Genomic DNA, 23,077 nt, shown 5'->3' on the forward strand with positions numbered 1-23,077 from the left:
CAGAACCACGTGCATGTGGTCTGCTAGGACAGTCTATGGACAGCCCCCCCCAACATTGCTGTGGCTGGTACAGGCACTACAGGAGCGGCTGTGACTTGCTGGATGTCCACGGCGACCTCCAGCTGTTGATGTTGCTGGCATACGTCCACATCTACATCTCAACCATCGAGCACTATCCTGACACATGGACATGACATTGTGGAGGACATCCAATGTCTCATCCCAATGTCTATCAATGACCTCAGTGTAGTTATGTATGGCACCTGCTAGGTCACGGATACTGTCATTTACAGAGATGTAATGAGCCCTCTGTGCCCTTAGCCCCTGTCTGGTGTACCGCTCCATTTGTGTCTGTGCCTCCATGACAGCCTGAAAAATGTGTGTGGTAGAAAGAGGTGTGGCATGTCTGCCAGGTGCATGATGACCAGCAGTGCTCTGACGAGAACCCCTGGGCATCTGCCTATGTGGTACCATTCCAGACATCTGGCTATGGCTGCTGTGTCCTGATATATGTGCCATAGATACCACACTGTCCTGGCCAGTGCCAACCATACACTGTCCCTCAGTTAAGGGCAATGGTGATGATGGATGTACAGACAGTATGACTGTGTGCATGGATGGGGTGGAGACTTGTGTACTGTCAATTGGTGGCCCAACAACAGACCCTGACAAACCTGCCTGTGCCTCAACACACCTATCCTCATCATCACTGTCTGTCTCAGTGACATCAGGTTCCCTGCTGTACTGAACCAGCCCCACCTCGGCACCTGTGAGAGGAAAACAGGAAACACACTTTAAGACCTGAACATAACTTCAGACTACATGCACACATGCACACACGCACACACATACACATGCACACATGCACACACACAAAACTACACTCCTCCCTAAAGCAGACACACACAACATTAGCAATCACAGAACAGACACAATAGCAGGTGATGGTGGGGTACAGTATCACAAGCAAAACAGTGATATCACACATGTCAGCATGCAGGACATGTGTTGCTCAACAACATGCAGGGCAAGTGTAGTCAGTCCTTGTTACTAACAGTATACATGACTTTGATGCATGTGTTTTGTTATTAGGTGATGGCCCTCCCCCTGGAACACAATGCATACATGGACACAACATTGCTGTGCAGGTATTCATGACTTAGTAATGTACTGTGCACCATAACTCACAGGTGTACATACCATTGCTAGATGTGTATCTGTGTGTCATATAGGTATCCAATGCTAATTACAACCTCTGTGTCTTTAGCAAATAATTGTGGACACATTTTTAGCACATGCATGATGAGTATTCACACAACATCATCAGTGGTGCATGGATAATTGATGGAATACCATTCGGCGACATACCCAATGTACGGTACTTATGGTAAGTGTAGATCATATTGTGGACATGCTAAAACACATCTGCATATTTAAACACTACACATACCCAATATGTTTCATATGACCTAGCCACTCAATAGCATCACAAGACATATATGTGTCAGTTGCACAAATGGTGATTGGTATGCATACTGTTTAGAGGTGCATATGTGTGCACACACGCAACATTAAGGTGTATAGCAATGAAAGCTATGTGTAATACTGTGGTTACAATAACTGGATGGGGTATAGTACCATAGGCCATCATCATGAAGCATCAGGTGGTCATTCAAGGCTACAAATATTTCACAAACCAGAACTAATCATTCTGTGCCGGAACTGTACTACCTTGGCTAAATTCATCATTTCACAACCAGTTGTTACATGAGTTTGTAAGGAGGCCAATAAGGAGCATTCCCTGACATGAATGTGTAGTGTGTTGCAGAGTGTTTAAATGCCCCACGATAGGCCTCTACCCCTCAGGTATATTATGTGTAATGTGTGGATGAGATTTTGGATACTGGAGTGTGTCTTTACAGAGGGTTTGTGAATCCTTTATGTGTAGCATGTTAAAATGCTCTGTGTATGACATAGATGTGCATGTTATGTGCATGTTGAGCATCAACTGTGCCTATCCAATGGTCACTACAGTTTAGCCACATTTGTTTGAGATGGTCTGGGTATTGCATGTGTTTGAGGCAGCTAATCACATTAGTGAGATGTGCATGCTCTTACACCAAACATGCACAGCATGCATTATGGGTAGGTGTGTTACATGTGTATATGGCCTACACCTTAACTATGACATGCACTTTTTATGTACAATAATAAATGTAAAACACACTCACCAGCATTTGTCCGCTGCCTTGATGTCACCCCATAGGGACCTACATAGAGATGAGACAGTTTGTCAGTGGCCACAACTGTGGCATTGCTACTGTGTGTTCGCAATCTTACAGTACAACAACAGTTTACATTCACAGGGCTACAGATTATATTCCAAATGATCAGTATTGCACAACAACAGGCTCCACATCTTTCAACGACACACTCCACATCTCACATATGCATGATCTACCAATAGAGATAACAGTAGTCTACAGATATGCCATGTTACCTGCATGCTCCATGTGTGCTTGCTGGGTGGCTCCAACCTCCATCATGGTGTATGTCTACTGCTGTTGTTGTTGTGCAGGTGCCACCAGGCTCAGGAGCAGCTCCTGCACTCTGGTGAGGGGAGATGGATATTAACACCACCTCCTGTTGCAAGCTGTTGTCTACGCACATCAGCAGCATGCTGACGGACATGTCTGAGAAGATCACTGCAGTGGTGGCATACCTGCTCATATGTCTGGTTATGCAGGCCTACCTCATTGACCCTGCGGACAACGTCTTGCCACATTGCAGTACGCTCCTGCTGGTCCTGGCTGGTTTGTGAGAACATGAGACGGTAGTGTTGAATCATACTGCTAGTGACAATATCATCTTCAGCACTATTGTAACTGGGGTTCCTGCGATGGGCCATGATCCCTGGAAGACATAAATACAAAAATATGTCTGAGCAAGTTATATGGCACATTTAATATTATACAGTACAGATATCACTGAACTGCCATATATAGCAACTTATAAGCTAACCAAGAGTGAAACACTGTAACTGCCACTTTTCACTGCTCACCCCACAACTGTTTGAAAGTGCCCTGCTCACTCTCTATCTAATGAACCATGTTCTGCACAGCAACAAAATAAAATCCTATACAAGAGTACCTGGTACACTGTATGCAACACGATGCACCACCTAGCCACAGCATATATACATCAAGCTGATGTGTAAAGGAATATATCATCCATCACAATCAGCGTAAGGTCCAGTAAATGTATTACTATTATACCACACAACTTGTTAATGCCAAACCCGTGGGCAAAATATGTGCACAATTGGGATTATAGGTTGCATACTGCTGTAGCACACTATGAATGTTGCTAGATACGCAGTTATATGTTTTACCACACATATGTCAAAGGACATGTTACAGACATACCCACACACACATCAGACATAATTACAGGACACAAAGGTATGACAACCCAGATACGCTTTCAGTGTGTACTATACAGTACTGTGTGTCAGTACTTACACAACCTTAATCTTGAGAAATGTAATCTGTGATGAATACAGGGACCACACAAAACAGTGGATGCAAGCAATGTGGACATACACCATACTTTGCTGTACAGGCCCAGAGCTTCAAGTAGCACTATAGTACACACAGGATTTGCATTCAACATTGGTACCAATCAATAATCATAGATGTAGTGCTTTAGCCTCCAATGACACACCCTAGTTAAAACCAAGGGACTTGATTACACTGTATGCAATAGCACTTGTTCTGCCTAGCAGCAGAATGCACAGCTTTTGCTAGGATCAAAGCAAGGACCCATGACATAAACAGTTTCCCACTAAGCTATCCCACAGATACATATCTTTGACGTATTCACAAATTTATTGACCATCACAGTCAGTCAACAGTACAGAGAATCTATTGCAACAAGTAGATGTAGGTGTGTATGAGTATATATAAAAAAAAAAATATATATATATATATATATATATATATATATATATATATATATGCATATACACATCCATTTGTCTACATATACATATATATGTAGGACACATACACATTTCACGTTTCATAGTGAGAATATCAATTATACAAAGGATGTAAGGTGTACAGTAATGAAATAAAACCGCAGTCGTGGGATAAATGCATTGAAGGTATTCACAGCCCAGGTAGCTTTAGCAGGCCTTACTGGCTTCAACATTGCAAAGTAACCAAACCACCCACAGTGTTTAACCACCACATGTCATATACCAGCACTGTATGCAGTCTTGTTTGTCACACACTAAAACCTACATACAAATATGTGCATACTAAACTTCACCAACATATATATCTCCCCCCTTCACAAACAGTTGCAATATGTCCTCTGCTGTATGCACATATGCAAATGTGAATATGTATGACACATATATATTTCTCTGTATATGTGTGTGGCATACACACACAAGGTCCACACTGTTGTAAGTCCCTGGACCTCACAGCTGAACTGTTGGGCCTTGCTGCAACACAAACAGGTGTCACATATGAAAACACACTAACATTGGGGGGGGTATATATGGCAACAGATGCTAGATAGGCATACTAGACTGCTACAGCAGTTTCCAATGCTAAGCTACACTTTAATATGACTATCATGCATGTGTTGTTCTGTCACACCCATGTTTATATAATGTAAGCGCTAATCCCCCCAACAGCCATTGGCCACACTACTGTACAGAACACAGATAACATGGATCAGATCTTTAACATTTAATGCTGAGCTACACATTTCACAGGTATGTCCCACTGCCCACAGGTACACACAGTATTGTCCATAGCAGTAGTTAAGCAGAACATCTGTGCATAAGGAAGTCCTGCTGCCACATATGAATGGTTCACATTATGTAGACTATTCTTCAATAACATCTACTACATGCCAGTAAATATATATATGTCACATATCTTTCCTTTGTATGATTTGGTAATATTTCTTTTTTCCCTTTCTCTGTCTCTCTGTCTCTCTCTCGCTCTCTGTCAGTCCCTGCAATAGAGTGATTGAGTTTGTTGGCAGGGATTGCAGCCTGCCTTTGTAGGAATTTGCACATGAGCATGTGATGACCTCTGCACCAATTATTGGCCACCATTTGCTAATTGCATGCAGCCTGCTGTGTAGTAATGGCAGTAATCACTGTCATAGCAACCCAGTACTATAAATTGCTGACTCATGTAGGCGTGGCCCTTTCAGCTTTCCAAGATGGAGATCATCCTTGTTTGCTTTGGACATCATTGTTTAAGACAGAAAGTTGGTATAGTTCTTATATCAGAAGCCAGAGGTGTGGCCAGAGATTTACATTTTGTACTCAGATCTAATGTTGCTGCTTCCAGTACCCACTTGTCAGTGTAGAAATGCACTCACCCCTCAAAATGCTACCCCAAGATACATGGAAAGATGTACTTTCTTTTCAATTGTTACAATTAACTGCCCTACAAAGATAGTTATTGAGATGCATTCCTTTGGCACAAGAATTGTTTGTGAACTGCTATACTGTGAATATTCATTTACTCAGTTCTAAACAGTTTGTGTTTTTTTAGTGTTGACATTAGCAAAAGCTGCTCAGAAAAACTGGACACATTTCAGTACTGTTTGTATGCTTACTTACATCCTTGGTAGACCCTGCACACACAGGTATATTCTACATTTGGGTAGGGTTGCAGAAGTACAGAGATTGTAAGTACTATTGTGTGGATTTTATCTTGCTGGACTTACAGGGTTGCTGTGTACATGTTAGTTTATCAAAGCAAGTAGTCTGTCTGTGTAACTCCCAACTGTGGACCTATCCACATGATAGCCAGAGAATAGCCTGTTATTTTTTGTCTGTGCACCACACAGGTCTTTTCAGCAATAGAGCAATAGCATTCTTACAGTTGGTTGCTACCAGTACATGGTTACATCCATTTGTATTTCAGTGTTGTATTCCTACATAAGGGTATGCTTCCGAAACTCCTTCCAAAAATATTTGCACAGTGTGTAACAGCAGAAAGGTTGATATGCCTCTGTGTTTCTGCCTCTGCCAGACCTCTCAACCAATCAGTTACATATTTGAACACACTCAGGGAAAAGTCAAGAAAAAGTCAGGGACAATCAGGGGCACCTTTAAAATATTAATGCCATTAAGTTGAGACATTGAGAGAATCAGAGCATATGAATTAATACCCCTTTTCTTTTTTTTTTCAAAACAGGTTTATTGTTTTAACATACAAGAGAAATATCATAACAATTTTATACAAGTAATTAAAAATAGATATGATTATAACATTCAACAAAACAACTAAAGTATTTACAAAGACATCCACTACAATCAGATCAATTAATTAAACTAAAATACCATGCTATTGAAATTAGGATTTTTTTAACAAATTTTGTAAATTATCCCATACAATATAATAAGATGTTTTTCTATTTGTTCTTGACCTAATTGTGTTTATTTCCATATGGCACACTATATTCATAACATTTTTAAATTCATTGAACGAAGGAGGTGTATCTGAAATCCAATTTCTGGTTATTATTTTCCTAGCCACTGCTAGAATAGACCAGAACAAGGGAAGCTTAACCTTTTAACACTTTGAGGTACAGGTGTGTTGAATAATATAAGAGATTTAGAAATAATGAAATTATCTGTAAAAGAGCCTGCAAAAATTCATTAACTGACTTCCAGTATTCTTTCAATTTTATACAGTCATAAAACATATGAGCCCAGTCAGCATTAATTTCTACATTACATCTCTTACATAGATTATCTTTATTATTTATTTTATTCATCATCAAAGGTGTATAAAAGATCTATGTAAAATTTCCATGTATAAAGTCTCCAGACAATGGAAGACGTAGTTCTATAGGCAGATTCCAATATATATTGTTTATCTTGTTGATTTGGTGGGTCCCCATTAATAGAAGTGAAATAATTCCAGTATGTATCTACACTGTAAAAAGTTTCTTGTCTGATAATTTTATGTATGTATGAAAGTTTACCTTTATCTGAAACTTTATGTTGTAAATTTAATATCAAGTAATCAATCAGTGTAGGAATAGATTCTTTAACTGTTATAGACATTAGATCTATTCTATCAATGAGATGTTGTCTAAAGGTCTGAACCTCTAACCAGCAAGTTTCTCTTAGATCAAATTCTTGTTTTAAGAAATCTAGATTTTTAACTTTATTATCAGATATCAACTGATACCAGTACTTTAGATCATTATCTATAGCTAAATGAGTTCCTTCAGAAGTAGATGACAAAAGCATACCCTGAGTATACATTATAGGGAATATAATAAAATTCCATTCCCTATACTTAGGGTGCATGAATATAAAGTTATGATAGCTAATAATAATATTTAATGGGTAACAAACCATATGATTAGGTGTAATAGGTGAAGTACTAAATTCCTTTAGTAACCATAACATGGAGTTATTTACAATCATATTTTTATGTGTTAAGGAGATTTTCATGAAGTGCATACTAATTAGCTCCCAATAATCTTTCCATTTTGCGACATATGACTGATCTATTAATAAAGTAATAACTTTTACAATAGAAGAGATAGTATATAAATTAAAGTCTGGAAAAGAAATACCCCCTTGAGACCAGCTATTAGTATGTTTCTTTAATGCAATCCTAGGTCTATTAGGTGCCCATAGGAAATTTAACATTAGTGTATTCAGTTTCTTGATAATTATTTTTGTAGGTGGAAGTATTATTGATTGTATTAAGTATAAAATCTTGGGGAATATTATCATTTTAATAATTGTAAGTCTCTCCTCCATAGTAAAAAACATATTATTCCAGGTATTAAAAAGATTTTGTATATTAAGAAAACAGGTATTATAATTATTATATATAATAGATTTAATATCTTTAGTAATACCCCTTTTCTGAAGTAAAATAAGTGTCTAACTCTTAATTATTGTCATTATTCATTAAGTGTAATTCACCACCTTTCTGGCCAAAGTCAGTAGTTTTCGGAGGGATTCAGAGTGACAGAGCTAAAATTTTTGTCAAAATCAGGGACATCCCTGAAAATTAGGGACAGTTGAGAGGTATGGCCTCTGCCTTAAACAGATATGCCAGTGTTTGTCCTGCTGTGATACTGTGTGGGGTTGTAAAGTGATGGTGTAACATTATTTCCTGCTAGAATGGCTGCTTCTCTTATCACAGTCATGTAATGTAATCCCACAACAATGGTTGGTCAACATCCACAGAACAAGTTGTGTGGTATGGTATTCCTATTTTTCCTTTACATTCACTCATTCAGATGCATGATATATTTATTTAAACACCAACTTGATGTATATCTACAGTGGCTTAGTGGTATTTCATGTTGTGTAGTGTGTGCAAGATCCGGGGTTCGAGACTTAAAGAGGTGTTTTATTTTGCTCTTGAGCAGAAGAAGGGCCGTCACATGCAGAATGACTAAGGCACTTTTCAGCAGTTGTAAGCGGGTTTGCGCGGGTTTGCTCATTGCTGCGCTTTGCTTAGTCAAGCACAAACAAGCACAAACTTGCGCAAACCCACTAACTATTGCTTAATAGTGCTTACTCCCGCTAACCCCCGCGCTCATTTCTTTGAAAGAAAAGAAAAATGGGGCGATAGGAAAGTGGTGAAAAAAGGGGAACAAAGAGGGAAGGTCAGTATGAAAAATAGCTTGGGATGTGCAGGACGGGTATAGGGAAGGTCCATAGCTGCCCATTTCTTCAACAGCAACAGCTGTGCATATGCAATAAATTTGAAGGTAGATATGAAACCTTCAACCCCTGAGAGAGGGGTAAGGACAACGAAGTATGGTGTAATGCCAATTAAATAACATTTCATGTGTCCAGTGGACATGTGTACAAAATGGGCAGCTATGTATGGGGCATAATTTTTTTTTGGGGAGCAGCTTGCCCTTTTTTTTTTCAGGTGAGAGAGGAATGTGGGGTAGGGGAAGTAGGTATATTTGGGAGGTAGGTTGGGGAGGTAAACAGACAAGACAAACAAGAGCATACAGGGGCGGTATATGACACATGTGGTGGATAAACACCTTTGATGGGGAGGAATGTTTGGAAATCGCAAGCCCATGAGCCCCCAGATGGAAACAGTGGGACTGAGGTCCCCACCCATGGGCAGTCACCACTGCACCTTCATGGCCCAGAGGGTGGCTGTGCTGGGGGCTGTGTAGGAGGGGCAGGCTGACCTGGGAGTTGCACCACTTGGGCCTCAAGCTGGCGTAGAGGTTCTGCAACAGAATGTTCAATCTCTCTGCGCACCACAGCCTGGACCGTTCGAAGGGTGATAGGTGCCTCTCCTCCACGTACGCTTGCACGGGGGAGCCGAGCCCCATCCCCTGCAGCACTTCTACCCAAGGGTGGCACAGGGCCAATGGAGAAGGAGGTCCCAAGCTGAGCAATAGTTCTGCTGGTGCCAGGTGCCATGGCCAGCTGAGGTGGGACAGGTGGGTCCGCTGGGACCGGCCTTCCCATACGAACTATGTTTTGGAGAGTTTAATAAAGATGTGGGTTAGTAACAGTCAACAGCATTCCCAATTAGTTATAACAGCATGCAGAAGTATTCCCATTAACCCAACACACCAGATTTTCAACATTTGAAAAGCAAGCATAACAGATGCGTATATAGAACAATAGTGGACATTACAACAGCATTCAGGTTTAATTGATGGCAACAGGCCACCAATATTGTGGTATTTTAACAGGGCATATGCATAGAAATAAATGCAAATATTTATAAACCAATAGGACATATGTCCCAACAAATGTTTTGAGATTAGACATACCGATTGAGGTGTAGAATTGCATTTTTTATGCACATGCAGTAGGGTGGAAAATTAACAACTTATATATCATTCTAGTTTTCACTACATTCCTATTAACTGCAGTTATATGTCCCTTACATGTATTATTACAATACCCAATGTCCTTATATTGTGCAATTGGATTTTGCTAGATCATTATATACATAAGTTGTATCTTACATACAAACTGCCCAAGATGCAGATGTTACTGCAACATATTTTGAGAATTGCTCACACACACTACAGCTAAGATGGTACACTGACAGCTCTACTTTCATATAATTATCTAGATATGTTCAGGTGAAAGTATCAGTTATATGTTAACAGCTCCCTACATTTATGGCAGCACACTGGCATTTCTGGGGAATACAATACCAAGCTACTCATGTGCCAGATTAACCCATACATGCTGGGCATGAACCAACAGTTGAGGGCTGTAAATATGCATAAAAGCTACTGGCACTCCCTTCATCCACTTTATATGGGCCTACCCTGCTTAATACAACACTACTATTTGTAGAAGGCAACAGTACAATAACATATCAAAGAAAATGATACAGATGCACTCCAGGAATTATACATTTATTAAAGGATTATTACACCATTATTTATTGGGTTAAAACACTTTTTGAAAGCTCTCTCATTTATTTTATATAACAGTACATGCAGAATAATTACTAACCTGCCTGATGACGCAGCCATTGCAGCCTATCTTCATGGGCTTGCTGGTTCATAGCCCAGACACCTGCAGCTGTGAAGTAAATGCAATGATATTGAGACATACCTATCCATAGTATAGACAAACATAGCAATTCTTAACTACTTAATACAATGGCTACTTAGTACTGGGGCATTAGGCATCGCACGGGATTCCTGGATCCACTGGTCCAGTTGATCCTCCCTACATTGCTTCATGTCAGAATAATGGTGCCTGACCTGCTCACCAGTCCGAGGAACACCAGTGGCACTGGTGAGATCATGGGCAAGACTGTTCTAGGCCTCCATTTTATATTGGGTACCCTGGTACTGGCCTCGCAGGAGTCTTTTCTCATGATTGTGGACAAGGAGCCAAACCATTACTTTGGACTCTTCAGTGCCCCAGCGTTGCACTGTAAATCGAGTGCCTTCTCCAACACCAGCCATGCTGACTGCAGAAGGAATCTACAACCAGTTATAGAAAGTATTCCCACCTGTGGAGCTTAGATATCCCTCATTTCCCACACTTATTTGTGATTGGCCACTTTTGGAAAAACTCAGCTGTAGGCATGCCTGATTAGCTGATGTTATGTGTCTGTTGAAAGTGCATGTTTATGAAATGTTGTCATGGCTTAGTGGTTAAGTACTGTGACTATAGTGTACAGTATTCTGAGTTCAAGCCCTGTCACAGCTTTTTATTTTCCTACTGGGCAGACCTGACTGGTTATGGTACAGTAAAGGAGCTGTGGCCATGTTTAACCGACTTTGCTCAACTTTGCCCGACTTTGCCCAACGTTGCTCAATGTTGCTCGACATTGCTCGATGTTGCTCGACGTTGCCCGACGTTGCTCGACATTGCCCTATTTTGCACTGGTTAGCACGGTGCGCAGCTACGCGCAAATACGTTGTGGTTGCGCTGGTTGGCGTGGTGTGCAGCTACGCGCAAAGACATTGCACTGGTTAACGCAGTGAGCAGCTACATGCAATTGGTTTTAAATATGCTCAATACTGGTAAAATGTGCTTAGCAGTGCTTTATATTGCTTAAAATCGCGTACTCATGCCTCAAAATGCATAACCATTTCACCTTCATATATATATAATGCGTTCACTACTACATTTAACATTTCAATACTTTTTACAAAACTTATACATAAAAAATGTAAGGAAATATTTTTGTATACAGATTTCCAACAGAAAATGGAACGTGCAGTAGTGGGACTCGAACCGGGAATGTCTCCTCTTTGGGTGAAGGCTCTAACTACTACTTTGCTTAATTTGCATATATTTTTCTTATTTTCCTCTTTTGGTCTTTAAGCTGCTAACTGTAGCTAAGCAATGGACATGCAAACACGCGCAAATACGGGCAGCTATATCGGATGAAAAAAATAAATAAAAAAACTCTTTTTATTTTTAATTTTTTCAGTTGTTTAACATATGGGGGAGTGTAGTGTTACATTTTGCATATGTGAGCGGACTCACTCATGCAACTCGAAATTGCGGCGTTTCTTCATTGCAGGGGCATGGATTTTTGGACTGCTCGGCAGTCCAATACGCCCCCTACACTCGTCCACACTCCGTGTAAGCTTTAGAGTTGAGGTAGCACACCCTCATTAATATGCATGGCGTGCTGCCATCATACTGTTAGACTGGAGCTTCCGTGTAAGACTAATCTAGTCTTACACGGAAGATTAGTAAATCCGGGGGCTTGTCTATATTATTTAATTTTTCAAACTGCATTATTTAATTTGTTTTAGTAAAGATAGTTTAGTTACTTCAAAAGGGTTTTATTAATTATTTAATAGCTGATTTAAAGGGTAACAGCACTGGCATGCTGAGTTGATAAATTTTTCCATCTACATCTATCTTTTCGATGAGATGTTAAACCAAGGTTCTATCTGCCCGATTTGTTAGTAGCTCATGTGAATGTAAAAAATCCCATAGCATTTATCCAAAAATGGATAGAAGTTAATTTATTTTATTAATTATTTTCTGACTTTCTTTGATTATTTCCACATTCATTATATTCACACTTTATATCAAACACTTTTTCATCCCCAACTCCATCCATCATAACATTGTTTATATTATATATTACATCTTGATCATCTTTTCTTTACATAAATACCAATAGCAATGACTAAGATTTTATATAATTTTACAATCCCTTTTTCACTCCCAGTCTTATATTTCCAATACACCATGTCCATATTAATGTTTTTAAACAGTTTATAATCATAAGGGCAGTGCAGTGGTGCAGCGGTTAGCATTGTCACCTCACAGCAAGAGGCTCAACAGTTCAATTCTCAACTGAGGTGCTTTCTGTGCGGAGTTTGCATATTGTCTCTGTGTTCATGTGGGTTTCCTCTGGGTGCTCCAGTTTCCTCCCACATTCCAAAGACATGTGACTGGAGCCTTTCTCCCCGGATCTCCACTGAAAATGGTTGTGTCCCAGTTGGACTTTCCCGGTAAACAAATGTTAAATAAAAATACATGTTTTGAATAATTTCCAAAACATTAATTTATACAATCCAAAAACAATGTTTTGATATCTCTTCAGTATTACATTGCATTCTTTCTTCTAACATTTTATATTTCATGTTACTTTTCACTCACAGTTTGTTAAACAATAAACACTGCATACAGGCACTGGCTTAAAAAAAGGGATTTAAATCTTTCCTGCTCTTTCCTTCTTCCTTTCTTGTATTCAGACCCCTCGCCATGTCCCAAGGATTAATATTACAGTTCTCTTTCATTATTTTTATACTTTTCTTTTCTTTCCATTCCTACTTAATTTTTATCAATTTTCCACATCATCATTTTACTTTCATGTCCCTTCTCTTCCAAACTTTCTGTTTCTTTTTCCTTTTCTTACCCTCATCCATTCTCATATTTTACATTTTTCAAATAACAAATTCTGCAGTATTGTCTTTTTTCTGACACTATTATAAAACCCAAAGCAAATATATTGAAACTAAGAAAACAAATGGATTTATTAAATCCATGCCCCCTTTTCATTTATATTATAAATTATCCTTCTTTTGATTAGACTAACCTTGTTCTCCACAAAAAAACAACAGAGATGCCCAACAATCCTCTTTCCATGCAACTTGGAAACATATGTACACCACCCTATATATGCTAACCTTCCTAAATTGTATGTGTTTAATAACACATATGCCCTTTTCTGAGGGACCATCAACTTTTGTATTTCTTTTTGAACTTCTCCTCCATGGCTTTGTTGATGTTTGTTCCTATCTAAACATAACCCCTAAAATATTATTCCACTTCTAGCAAAACACATTCCTGCCATTCTCTACCACTTCTCCAAAACCCTTACTTTTTGACTAATTTAACTGCAATCTTAATGTAAAAATTACTGCCAAAATTTGTTCTGTTCTGAAGATTATCTTTTTCATCCAGTGCTTGCTCTTAGCTACTAAATCCAAATCATCTGAATAAGTTAACATTAATGAAACCTTTATTCCTTCCATAATTTGCCATCTACCATCCTGCAAACCTGTATAATTGTATTTATTACCACTATAAACAATCAAATGCTCAATGGACATTCCCTACTTTACCCCTCTTCCCTGTCTTTATATTTTTCCTACCCATCCATTTATTCACTATCACAGACATACAATATTTTTTATAAATTGTCCTCACTATCTTTCTTATTGTTTCACTTATTTCATGTTTTTAATATTCAACACTTTCCCTTGATTAATGTTGTCAAATGCCATAGCCACATCACACACTATTAGTTATCTTTCTCCTTCCCCCTTAGCTATACTCAACCACGTCTTTAATCATCATTAACATTTCATGTCCTCTTTTCTCTTTAATCACATGCATCTCTTCATTCAATTCTTCTTTCTTAAGCAACATCTTTTTTCTGAATAAGCTTTATAAATATTTTATAGTCAGTATTTTCCAACATAATTGCTCTCCTGTCTTCCCTTTCCCCTTAAAATCCTCTTTGTATATCCTCCTCTATCCAGTCATTCAATATTTACAAAAAAGAAAAAACATCCTTTGCATTATCTTATATTTGTTTAAAAAAACTGTACCTAATCCATCTGGACCTTGTGCAGATTCTTGTTTACCTCCTCATTTTTCTAACGTTCCCTGTTTTGTACACATGCACATAACATTCAATTATATTCATATTTCACTCATGTATATTAACTTTCCCTTTTCATACTTCATTACATTATTTTTTTCCACTCATTTTTGTAGTCTTTCACTGGCACCTGCTACTGCTACTGCTGCTGCTGCATAAGTTTTCCTCTAGTAACACCACTCTCAGTCTCTGTTTACCGCTCTCTGCTCCATCTTCCTGCAACCCAACACAGAGCATTTACTGAGCAGACATATCCCTGTTCTATGCATGCCACCATTTATAAAATCATTCTGTCTTTCTCAGCTGTCATTATTGCCAGATATTCTGTCCATCACCACACTCCTCTACATGGCTTCAGACTACTCTGGTTCTCCTTCATCCATCAGTTTTTTCTAAGACAGAGTTATCTAGACCCCCCTCTGATACCACAATATTCACCTCCAAATCATCTTTTTCTTTCTGAATTACATTTAATATTCTCTCATTCTCGAGCTTATCACAAGTCACTAATGCCATCTTGGATTTAGCCATACCAGTAACAGCCCTCTAGCACCAACTAGCAACCATCTCACAAAAAGTAGTGGAATGTTCCCAGTGCCTTGGCCAAATTGCCCCTAAACAGTCAGAATAACACCTCAGGTCTCTCCTGAAAAGAGGACACCATCCTAGTCCGAGTAACCTGGTCAGCAGCAATTAACTAAGTAAATGAAAGTCCTGAGAAAAAGATAAATCTTTTCAACTATAGACTACCATCATTTCTAAGAGTAGTTAAGCAAATGGTACCTTCATTTGTACCAGATTTATTCTGGCTGGTGATATTATTTACCTTAGACCCAAGAAAGGGTTGGAGCACTGACAATAGTATTAGCTCTTCCTGGAAACTATAGTGTGTGTGTGTGTGTGTGTGTGTGTGTGTGTGTGTGTGTGTGTGTGTGTGTGTGTGTGTGTGTGTGTGTGTGTGTGTGTGTGTGTGCGTGTGCGCGTGTGTGAGCGTGTCTGCGTGTGTGCGTGTGTACAGTAGTTTGGTCAAGCTACAGCCACTGTGGATAAAGATAGCATTGTTGGGCGTTTAGCTCATCCTGCTCTGCAGCTGTTAGTGGGAACCTTATATGGGTATGGCTGGTGTGGTAGACACTCTTGATCAAAATTCACTTACTTGTTTATTTATCCTGATTTATGGTTGTGTTCATATTTTATTTTGGTTAGTTATTGTTGCTTTCTACATTTATTAGAGCCAGTGGTAGGGATACAAAGACTATAACCTTTGTCCCTGACACATACAGTCCCCATCATTATTATTATTATTATTTTCATTTCATGGTACCAATTAATAGTTTTATATACATGCTGTTACAGCTTTTCTCTCACAATCGAAATATGGATCATATCATAATTATCAAACTCCTTCATCTTAGCATATGAAAGAAACACTCGTTTTCACAAGAAACCCTCACTGCCAGAGTGAGTGTTAATAGTTTCTGTTATCCAAAATGGCTTCATAAAAGAACGAATGATATTTCAAAGGGCATTTGCATTATAAAATAATGAAGATTTAGAAATATGCTGAAAAGACTATGGCCATAGTATATGTACTGCAATTGCCAAGGATATGGTATCATTGTTTTTCCTTTCAGAATTTAAAGGGTGTTATAACAAAGCAAACCACTGATCTGGCTATACGGTATAACATCAAAGATGCTACTCTGTAAATGAGGTATTACATCCTGTAGTTCGGTGTTTCTTATCACAACTTCAATGTATATGCTATGTATTTTTAAGAAAGACACTGAAGTCGACCGATGCTCCTAGCTCAGTTAAAAAATGCACTTTGGCCTTGTAAGTCCAAACTTCTTAATAAAAAAAAATGTTTTGGAAAAATCAGTAGAATACAATTTCTGTGCCTTTAGAAATGTGCTAATGTCTTTTCTGTCTTTCCTACACAGGGGCTATTGTGATTGCCTATGTTATATGCTGGCTGCCATATCATGCTCGTAGATTAATGTACTGCTATGTCCCAACGGATTCCTGGTCAGAGTAAGTATAGAAAGCAAGTATTGAGACAACATTCCCAGAAGTATCATATCAAGTGTATATTAATTACTGTAAACATTCTACCTCTTAGGTGTTACTTCATATTTTACCTCACAGGTGAATATAGCTTACTGTTTATATGTAGTTACCTACTTAAAGCACTTTGTTATAGCAGGATATTCTTTTCACAGTGTTATTTAGCCTTTAGTAGCTTAAAATGACATTACAAACTTGTTGAACAATTATTAATTTTCCAGAACTTGCTTTATCCTATTGAGGGATTGAGGGTCATGGGGGCAGTGGCACCTATCTAAGGAAGCAACAGGCAGATAGTAGAGAACCACTCCCAGACTGAATAACAATCCACTGAGGATTCACACACACACACACACACACACACACACACACACACACACACACACACAAAATTAAACACCACATGTACACTATGAAAAAGAGCAGTTCTCTTTCAGTCACGTCCTGTAAAATATCTCCATTTCTCTCCAGATCAGCCTGAGCTGTAACAGGCAAAGGAGTCCTCTTTGCTCAACTTAAATACAGGCTCCATATTATAGCCACAGCCTCTAGAAACAAATTATCTTACTTCAGACACCCCAAACCAAACTGCACTGTACCAACCATTCCTTCGCCATTCTTACACCCATATTCTGGCAATTCCCTCCCTCTTACCAGAAAAAAGTCAATCTCCTCTTTCCCCACTTTCAGAGCTGAACTCAAAATAAACCTCCATCAATAATTTGACTGCAAGTACTTTTACGCTGGACGCATCTCCTAACAACCCCCCGCACATGCAACACCTCTACTTTGACCCTCTGTTCTCAACTGCTGCTTCCTTTTCATATTTACTGTTAAAATTAATGCATAATTGTTTATCTATATATAATATTTACATATTGTTTCAATTGCCTATGGGATTTTCTACCTTCTGTAATTACTCCATATTTATGAATTTGCTCTGTTTCATTCATTTGTTCCTTGTGAGTTTTTTCACACTGCCTATCCTGCAAATGGTCTCTTGTGATCAATATACTACCCTGGTAAACAAACCAAATAAATAAATACACACCGATGGGCAGTGTAGGTGATTGCTAGCTCATCTATCAGTATGCCAGTGAAATACTGAAAAAAAAAAGATGCCTTCAAAATCCACCCAAAGATAGAGAGGACATGTAGGCTCTACACAGGCAGGAGATGAACTTCATAAACAAGCACGGTAAAGCAGGAATACTAACCACTGTATTACCTGAATACTAACCACTGTATTACTGTGCCACTCAACAGTATTTTTTCAAACAGAAATACATTCCATTAAAAAGTGGGTTAAAGCAATGTTTATCATTGGACTCAGCCATCTCAACATATATGATGCATAGATATATAATAAATACATTCATGCATACATGTTCTACAGTTATATTTCTGCATATTGACATTTTTGCAAACCAATAGTCAAGATTCAGAGCTTATACATGTATGTCATATTAGTTTGCTTTCTCTAATTTTGAAGTTGAGTAAGTGTGATGAATGTTGTTAATATGATAAATTGAAGTGTTTTATTTTTTCCCACAGATAAAACTATTTCATTAAATAATGTTTACATGTGATTCATCTTGTTAACTTACTGTTTCTGAAGGTAGATTTATATGTTTGAAGGGCATATTTTATCACTGATAATATTAGAAATATGCATGCACTCTATATATACAAGTAATGTAACCATACCTGTTTTCATTTCAGCTTCCTGTATACCTTCTACCACTACTTTTACATGTTGACTAACACCCTCTTCTATGTGAGCTCTGCAGTAAATCCAGTTCTTTATAATGTGGTCTCATCTACCTTCCGGAAGCTTTTCTTTGAGACTCTGGCATACCTCTGTAAATCCAAAAGGCAAGTCATGAAATCTCCACAAGCAGCTCAAAGGTCACAGAGTATCAAGAGTAACATGACCGTATTAAGTTCACAAACTACAGAAATTGTTTACTAGATCATAGAAGAAGTCAGGCTTCTTCACCAGGATAACAAACTAAAACAAGCTTAAGAGAATATATCAGTTAAAGCAAATGAAAATAGAACTATGTCTACAAGCATTATTCTGTTCTAAGTGTTTAATACAACTGATACAAACATGCAATGAATGAAAATTACATTGTTTATGCAGAATTCAAATTTCAGTCTTTTTTAAAAAACAGATGTGATTTACTAAAAAAAGGGTGCACGGAGTCCTAGGCATCAAACAAGAGTAGTGAATAAAGTCGGAAAATAATTTCAAGCTTCAAACTCATCAAATAGTCACCTTTTATTCGTATAAATGTTAAGCATTTTCATCCCAACACCCTGGACTTAAGAATTTGAATAGCAGAGATGTTCTGATAAAGTCCTGAGTGTTGGGGATGAAATCACTTAACATTTTTACGAATAAAAGTTGACTATTTAATGAGCTTTAAAGCTTGAAATTATTTTCCGACTTTATTTACCACTTGTTTGATGCTTAGGACTACATGGACCTTTTTTAGTTTATTGGTTTGGCTGGTCGAATGGTATACACACCTACTTTGGAGGAGACAGATGCAATTTAGTCTTAGGAGTTAGACTGAGCAGAAAGAAGCCACAGCATTGTTTTTATTCTGTTTCTAGCAGCATGTGACACTTTTCTCCACTGAGCACCATTAAGTACCTTTCTCTTCTAGGCATTAAAGTACTTTTTTTCTGAAATGGAATACCGTTGCTATACATCCTAAAGTAGATGAAATCCCTACTGGTTCAGTATGCTAGACTATAAAATTCATGTCGCTTATGCAGTGTCTATCCCTACACACAAATGTATACGCTATAATTTTAAGTTAATTTATTGTTACACTATAATTTTTAAGTTCATTTAATGTTACAGTGGTGTAGCAGAATTTCATCCAGCATTACTACCGTGAGAACATGGTGAAAAAACAGTCTGTTTTGGAAAGCTTCTAAGCACGTTAGATTGTTTTCCTTCCTAGCTAGGTAGAACTGCATTAACTACAATGGAGGAATCAGATGACCTGGACATGTAAAAAGTTGGAACCCAAGGACAGTATAACACAGGCACAATTTTCTGTGCTATAGACTGAAAAATGAAGCAGATCCAGTGCACTATAAAATGCTGACAACTAAAAACGAATGTGAGTGGACCTTATTAGAAATGGACACAAACAAGTGAAACCGGCTTATGCTCTTCAGAATAATTCTTCTTGGAAGTATTGCTTAGTCTTCATTGACAACTCAAACTGTGGAAATCATAATCAGATTAAAGAATAATACATAGAGAGAACCGCTGTAAAGTTTAGTATATGATAGGGTTGGCATAATGGCCAAGGTCTTAACCTGACAGCTGCAAGGTGTAGGGTTTGAGTCTCTTCTCTGGGTATTAGCTAGGCTTGTAATAGTCTGCAGACCAATAGCTTACTATTTGCCTATGAACCTATACCTATCAACCATTTCAGGTTGAGAGGTTAGTATAATGATTAATGTGCTTACCTTAAAGACACAAGGTACAGGATTTGATTCTCATATGGGGTAATTGGCTAGGCTTAAAATGGCCCACAAGGGCAGTTATCCTAGTATTAATCTATGAACTTAATAGCAAGGTTCCTAATTAAATAGGACAGAATTAATTGCAAGTGCTTTAGTTATCCTAAATGTAATTTCATTATCCTTGGAACAGAATGACTTATTTCTACTCAGAAAGCAGAATACGTTTAAAATAAAAGACATGAGCAGCACAGAAAAATTATTACTCTGTAGGCAGTAACAATACTTCCATTCACTACTGGCCATCAAGATTTACAATTGAAAGACATATACATATTTTTTATACTTACTATTGCCGAGATGAGTAGCTATATGATGTTATTCCTTATTTTCAATATGCACAGTAACCACAGTGGTGGTGCTGCTGTAGCGTTGTCGCCTCACAGTAAGACGTTGCCCTGTTTGATTCTCAGCTAGAGCATCTTCTGTGTGGAGACGTGTGAATGGGCGTACCTTAGTTGAAGGTTATGCGTCAAGGCCGACAACTCGGCACGTAAAAATCTACTGTCAATCATTAGCAAACCGGAGTTCCGCTGTGGCGACCCCTAACCGGGAAAAGCCAAAAGACACAACAACAACAGTACAGATGTATTTGGGTCATACATATGTGAAAGTTAAAAAATGCTTTGAAAAATATGTTCATTCTGGGAACTCAGATGAACACTATTTCAGTGAGATAAACTTGCCATCTGGGGGATGACAATGAGAACATTTCCATCACAGCTGAAGACTTACCAGATCTAATCTGATGTATAACAGTCCAGTACAAGGCTGCAGAGTAATAAATAACTCCTTAGTGTTGACCACTACATGGACATTTTCAAGAATATGTATGATATGATTACAATGCGACCAAAATAATGCTAATCCATTTTGTACCACAATGGGCTTTGCATATTGTACAGTGGTGATTTTGAACTGGTCTTGTGCTATACAAGACATTGTCAACACAGCAGAAAAAACACTTGGAATAATTTCCTTTTTTAGACCACATATGTTATTTATCGTTAAGTTCTTTAAAAATGTAAAAAGATTACAGGATATGTACTCTTGGTGTGCTAGGAATAGTTTAACTGACTTAAGCAGAAAGTGCAATCTGAGGTACAGCACTCACAGCTGTAAAGCAGAAGTAAATGTAGAATGTGATGAGAGGGGTGTTGCTTTATTTGTCACAAGGAGTGCTTTGAAACAATTTCAATGTATGGTGCCTGTTTTCATTCCTCCTTTTTCCTTGTTTTTATTTCCATAAAGGAACTGTTGCATTGCTTGTCTGTGGAGTTAACTATTGTAAATCTATAACAAAAATAACATCTTTGATGTTTGTATCTTTTCAGTGGTTCTATAAGTGTGGAAATAACAGTTTATTCTTGGTGTTATAATGGACATTTTCATTAGTAAACTGTGTTAAATAATGCTGAAAATAGTTATTTAAACCCTAGTCCTTATTAAGTTAAATTTGTTTCAGTTTAAGAAAATTTGTATAGAGCTCAGACTCATATTATCTATTTCCTTTTATTCTTTTCTCATGCAGAAGAGTACTGAAATAGATAAACTTTAAAAGGTACAGCGATATTCACCAAAATTGCTGTAGTGTTCTAATTCCAAGTATTGCTACAGTGTTTTGAACTCATTGATAGTTGAACAACTTCTGACAGTGGTGGCCTTAGTATACATTCAAGCAGATGCCATCAAAATAATCTAAAGCAGAATGGATTCACCTTTTCCATTTGACTGGGAGGAAAGGCTGTTCTCCAAAATCTCCACCAAGTAAAAAATCTAGTGCATTCCATAGGCAGTCCCCGACAACCTGTCACTAGATGATCTCATTTTATAGTATGCCTACATGCTCATCATTGCATACCTGCTGTCCTTAGCAGAGCTGCAGGAGGAAAGTACAATCTAAAGATGCTTGTGCCAGTGTCTTCAAATAGTGATACATTTACCTTTTGTCTCTCTGCAAACAGGAATACTGGATATCTAGTCAGTTACTGCAAGTCATTAATTTGATGGCACAGTGGAAAATAAACAGCATTTAAAAACTGGCACAAAACGTCAAGATGATTTTTGTGATGCCTCATCATTGAGCTAGTAACCAGAAATATGAAAGCCTATGCATGTATTTTTAAAGCTGAATGATATTAAAGGGTCATAACTTGCACTGCCAGTGCTGTAAGTAGCACATATACCGTTGGTACAGTAGGGTGTGGGTTCTATCCCCTCACCAAGTAGATGGATTGCAGACAATGCAGTGCAGGATAAAGGGTATAAAGAGGTGCTGCACACCTGAGCGTATCATCCTTCAGGTGAGATGTTAAACTGAGGCCTCAACTTCTTGAACTGGTTGTGGTTCAGGTGGATATAAAAGACCCATTGGCACCTAGCAAAATGAGTTGGAGATATTCCTTAATGCCCTATTGAAATTTCCCTTAGGAGTATAAAGTCCCCCCCCAAAAAAAAGGCTTTTTGCCTAGTGAGTCTAACCCAGTCAATAAAGGTTAAATAAAAAAAACTGAAAGACTTTATTGTGCCTGTTTTGTAGTTCATCATTAAATATCATTATATCTGATCTCCATGTCTTGTTTAATTTACAAGGCCTGGTATTGTGATGGTTTCTAACCATGTATTTCAAGTTTTTTTTATTTTGCCTAATTACTTGCACCTTAGTATGGTACTATCCCAGTATCATTCAGCAATGTGATACACATTCCATATGTGTTTTTTGTTGCATTTGTGACTTTGAATAAAATTATTGAAACATATAAATGATTCATAGTAAGAACTTTAATTTTGTACTTGAAACTTTG

General features: G+C 38.0%; 1 protein-coding gene across 1 annotated transcript in view; it reads left to right on the forward strand.

Moving 5' to 3' along the window:
- Positions 1-18,960, forward strand: part of NTSR2 (neurotensin receptor 2) — an 872,024-nt gene extending 853,064 nt beyond the window's left edge. The window contains exons 3-4 of the mRNA XM_044082215.1: positions 16,601-16,691; positions 18,447-18,960. Of these exons, the coding sequence (XP_043938150.1) occupies positions 16,601-16,691; positions 18,447-18,696 (341 nt within the window). The 3' untranslated portion in view covers positions 18,697-18,960. The remainder of the gene's footprint in view (positions 1-16,600; positions 16,692-18,446) is intronic.
- Positions 18,961-23,077: the final 4,117 nt, after the last annotated feature.

This window comes from Protopterus annectens, chromosome 1.part1 (assembly GCF_019279795.1).
Source record: "Protopterus annectens isolate FY-2018-M chromosome 1.part1, PAN1.0, whole genome shotgun sequence".
In the NCBI taxonomy this organism is placed as follows: Eukaryota; Metazoa; Chordata; order Ceratodontiformes; family Protopteridae; genus Protopterus; species Protopterus annectens.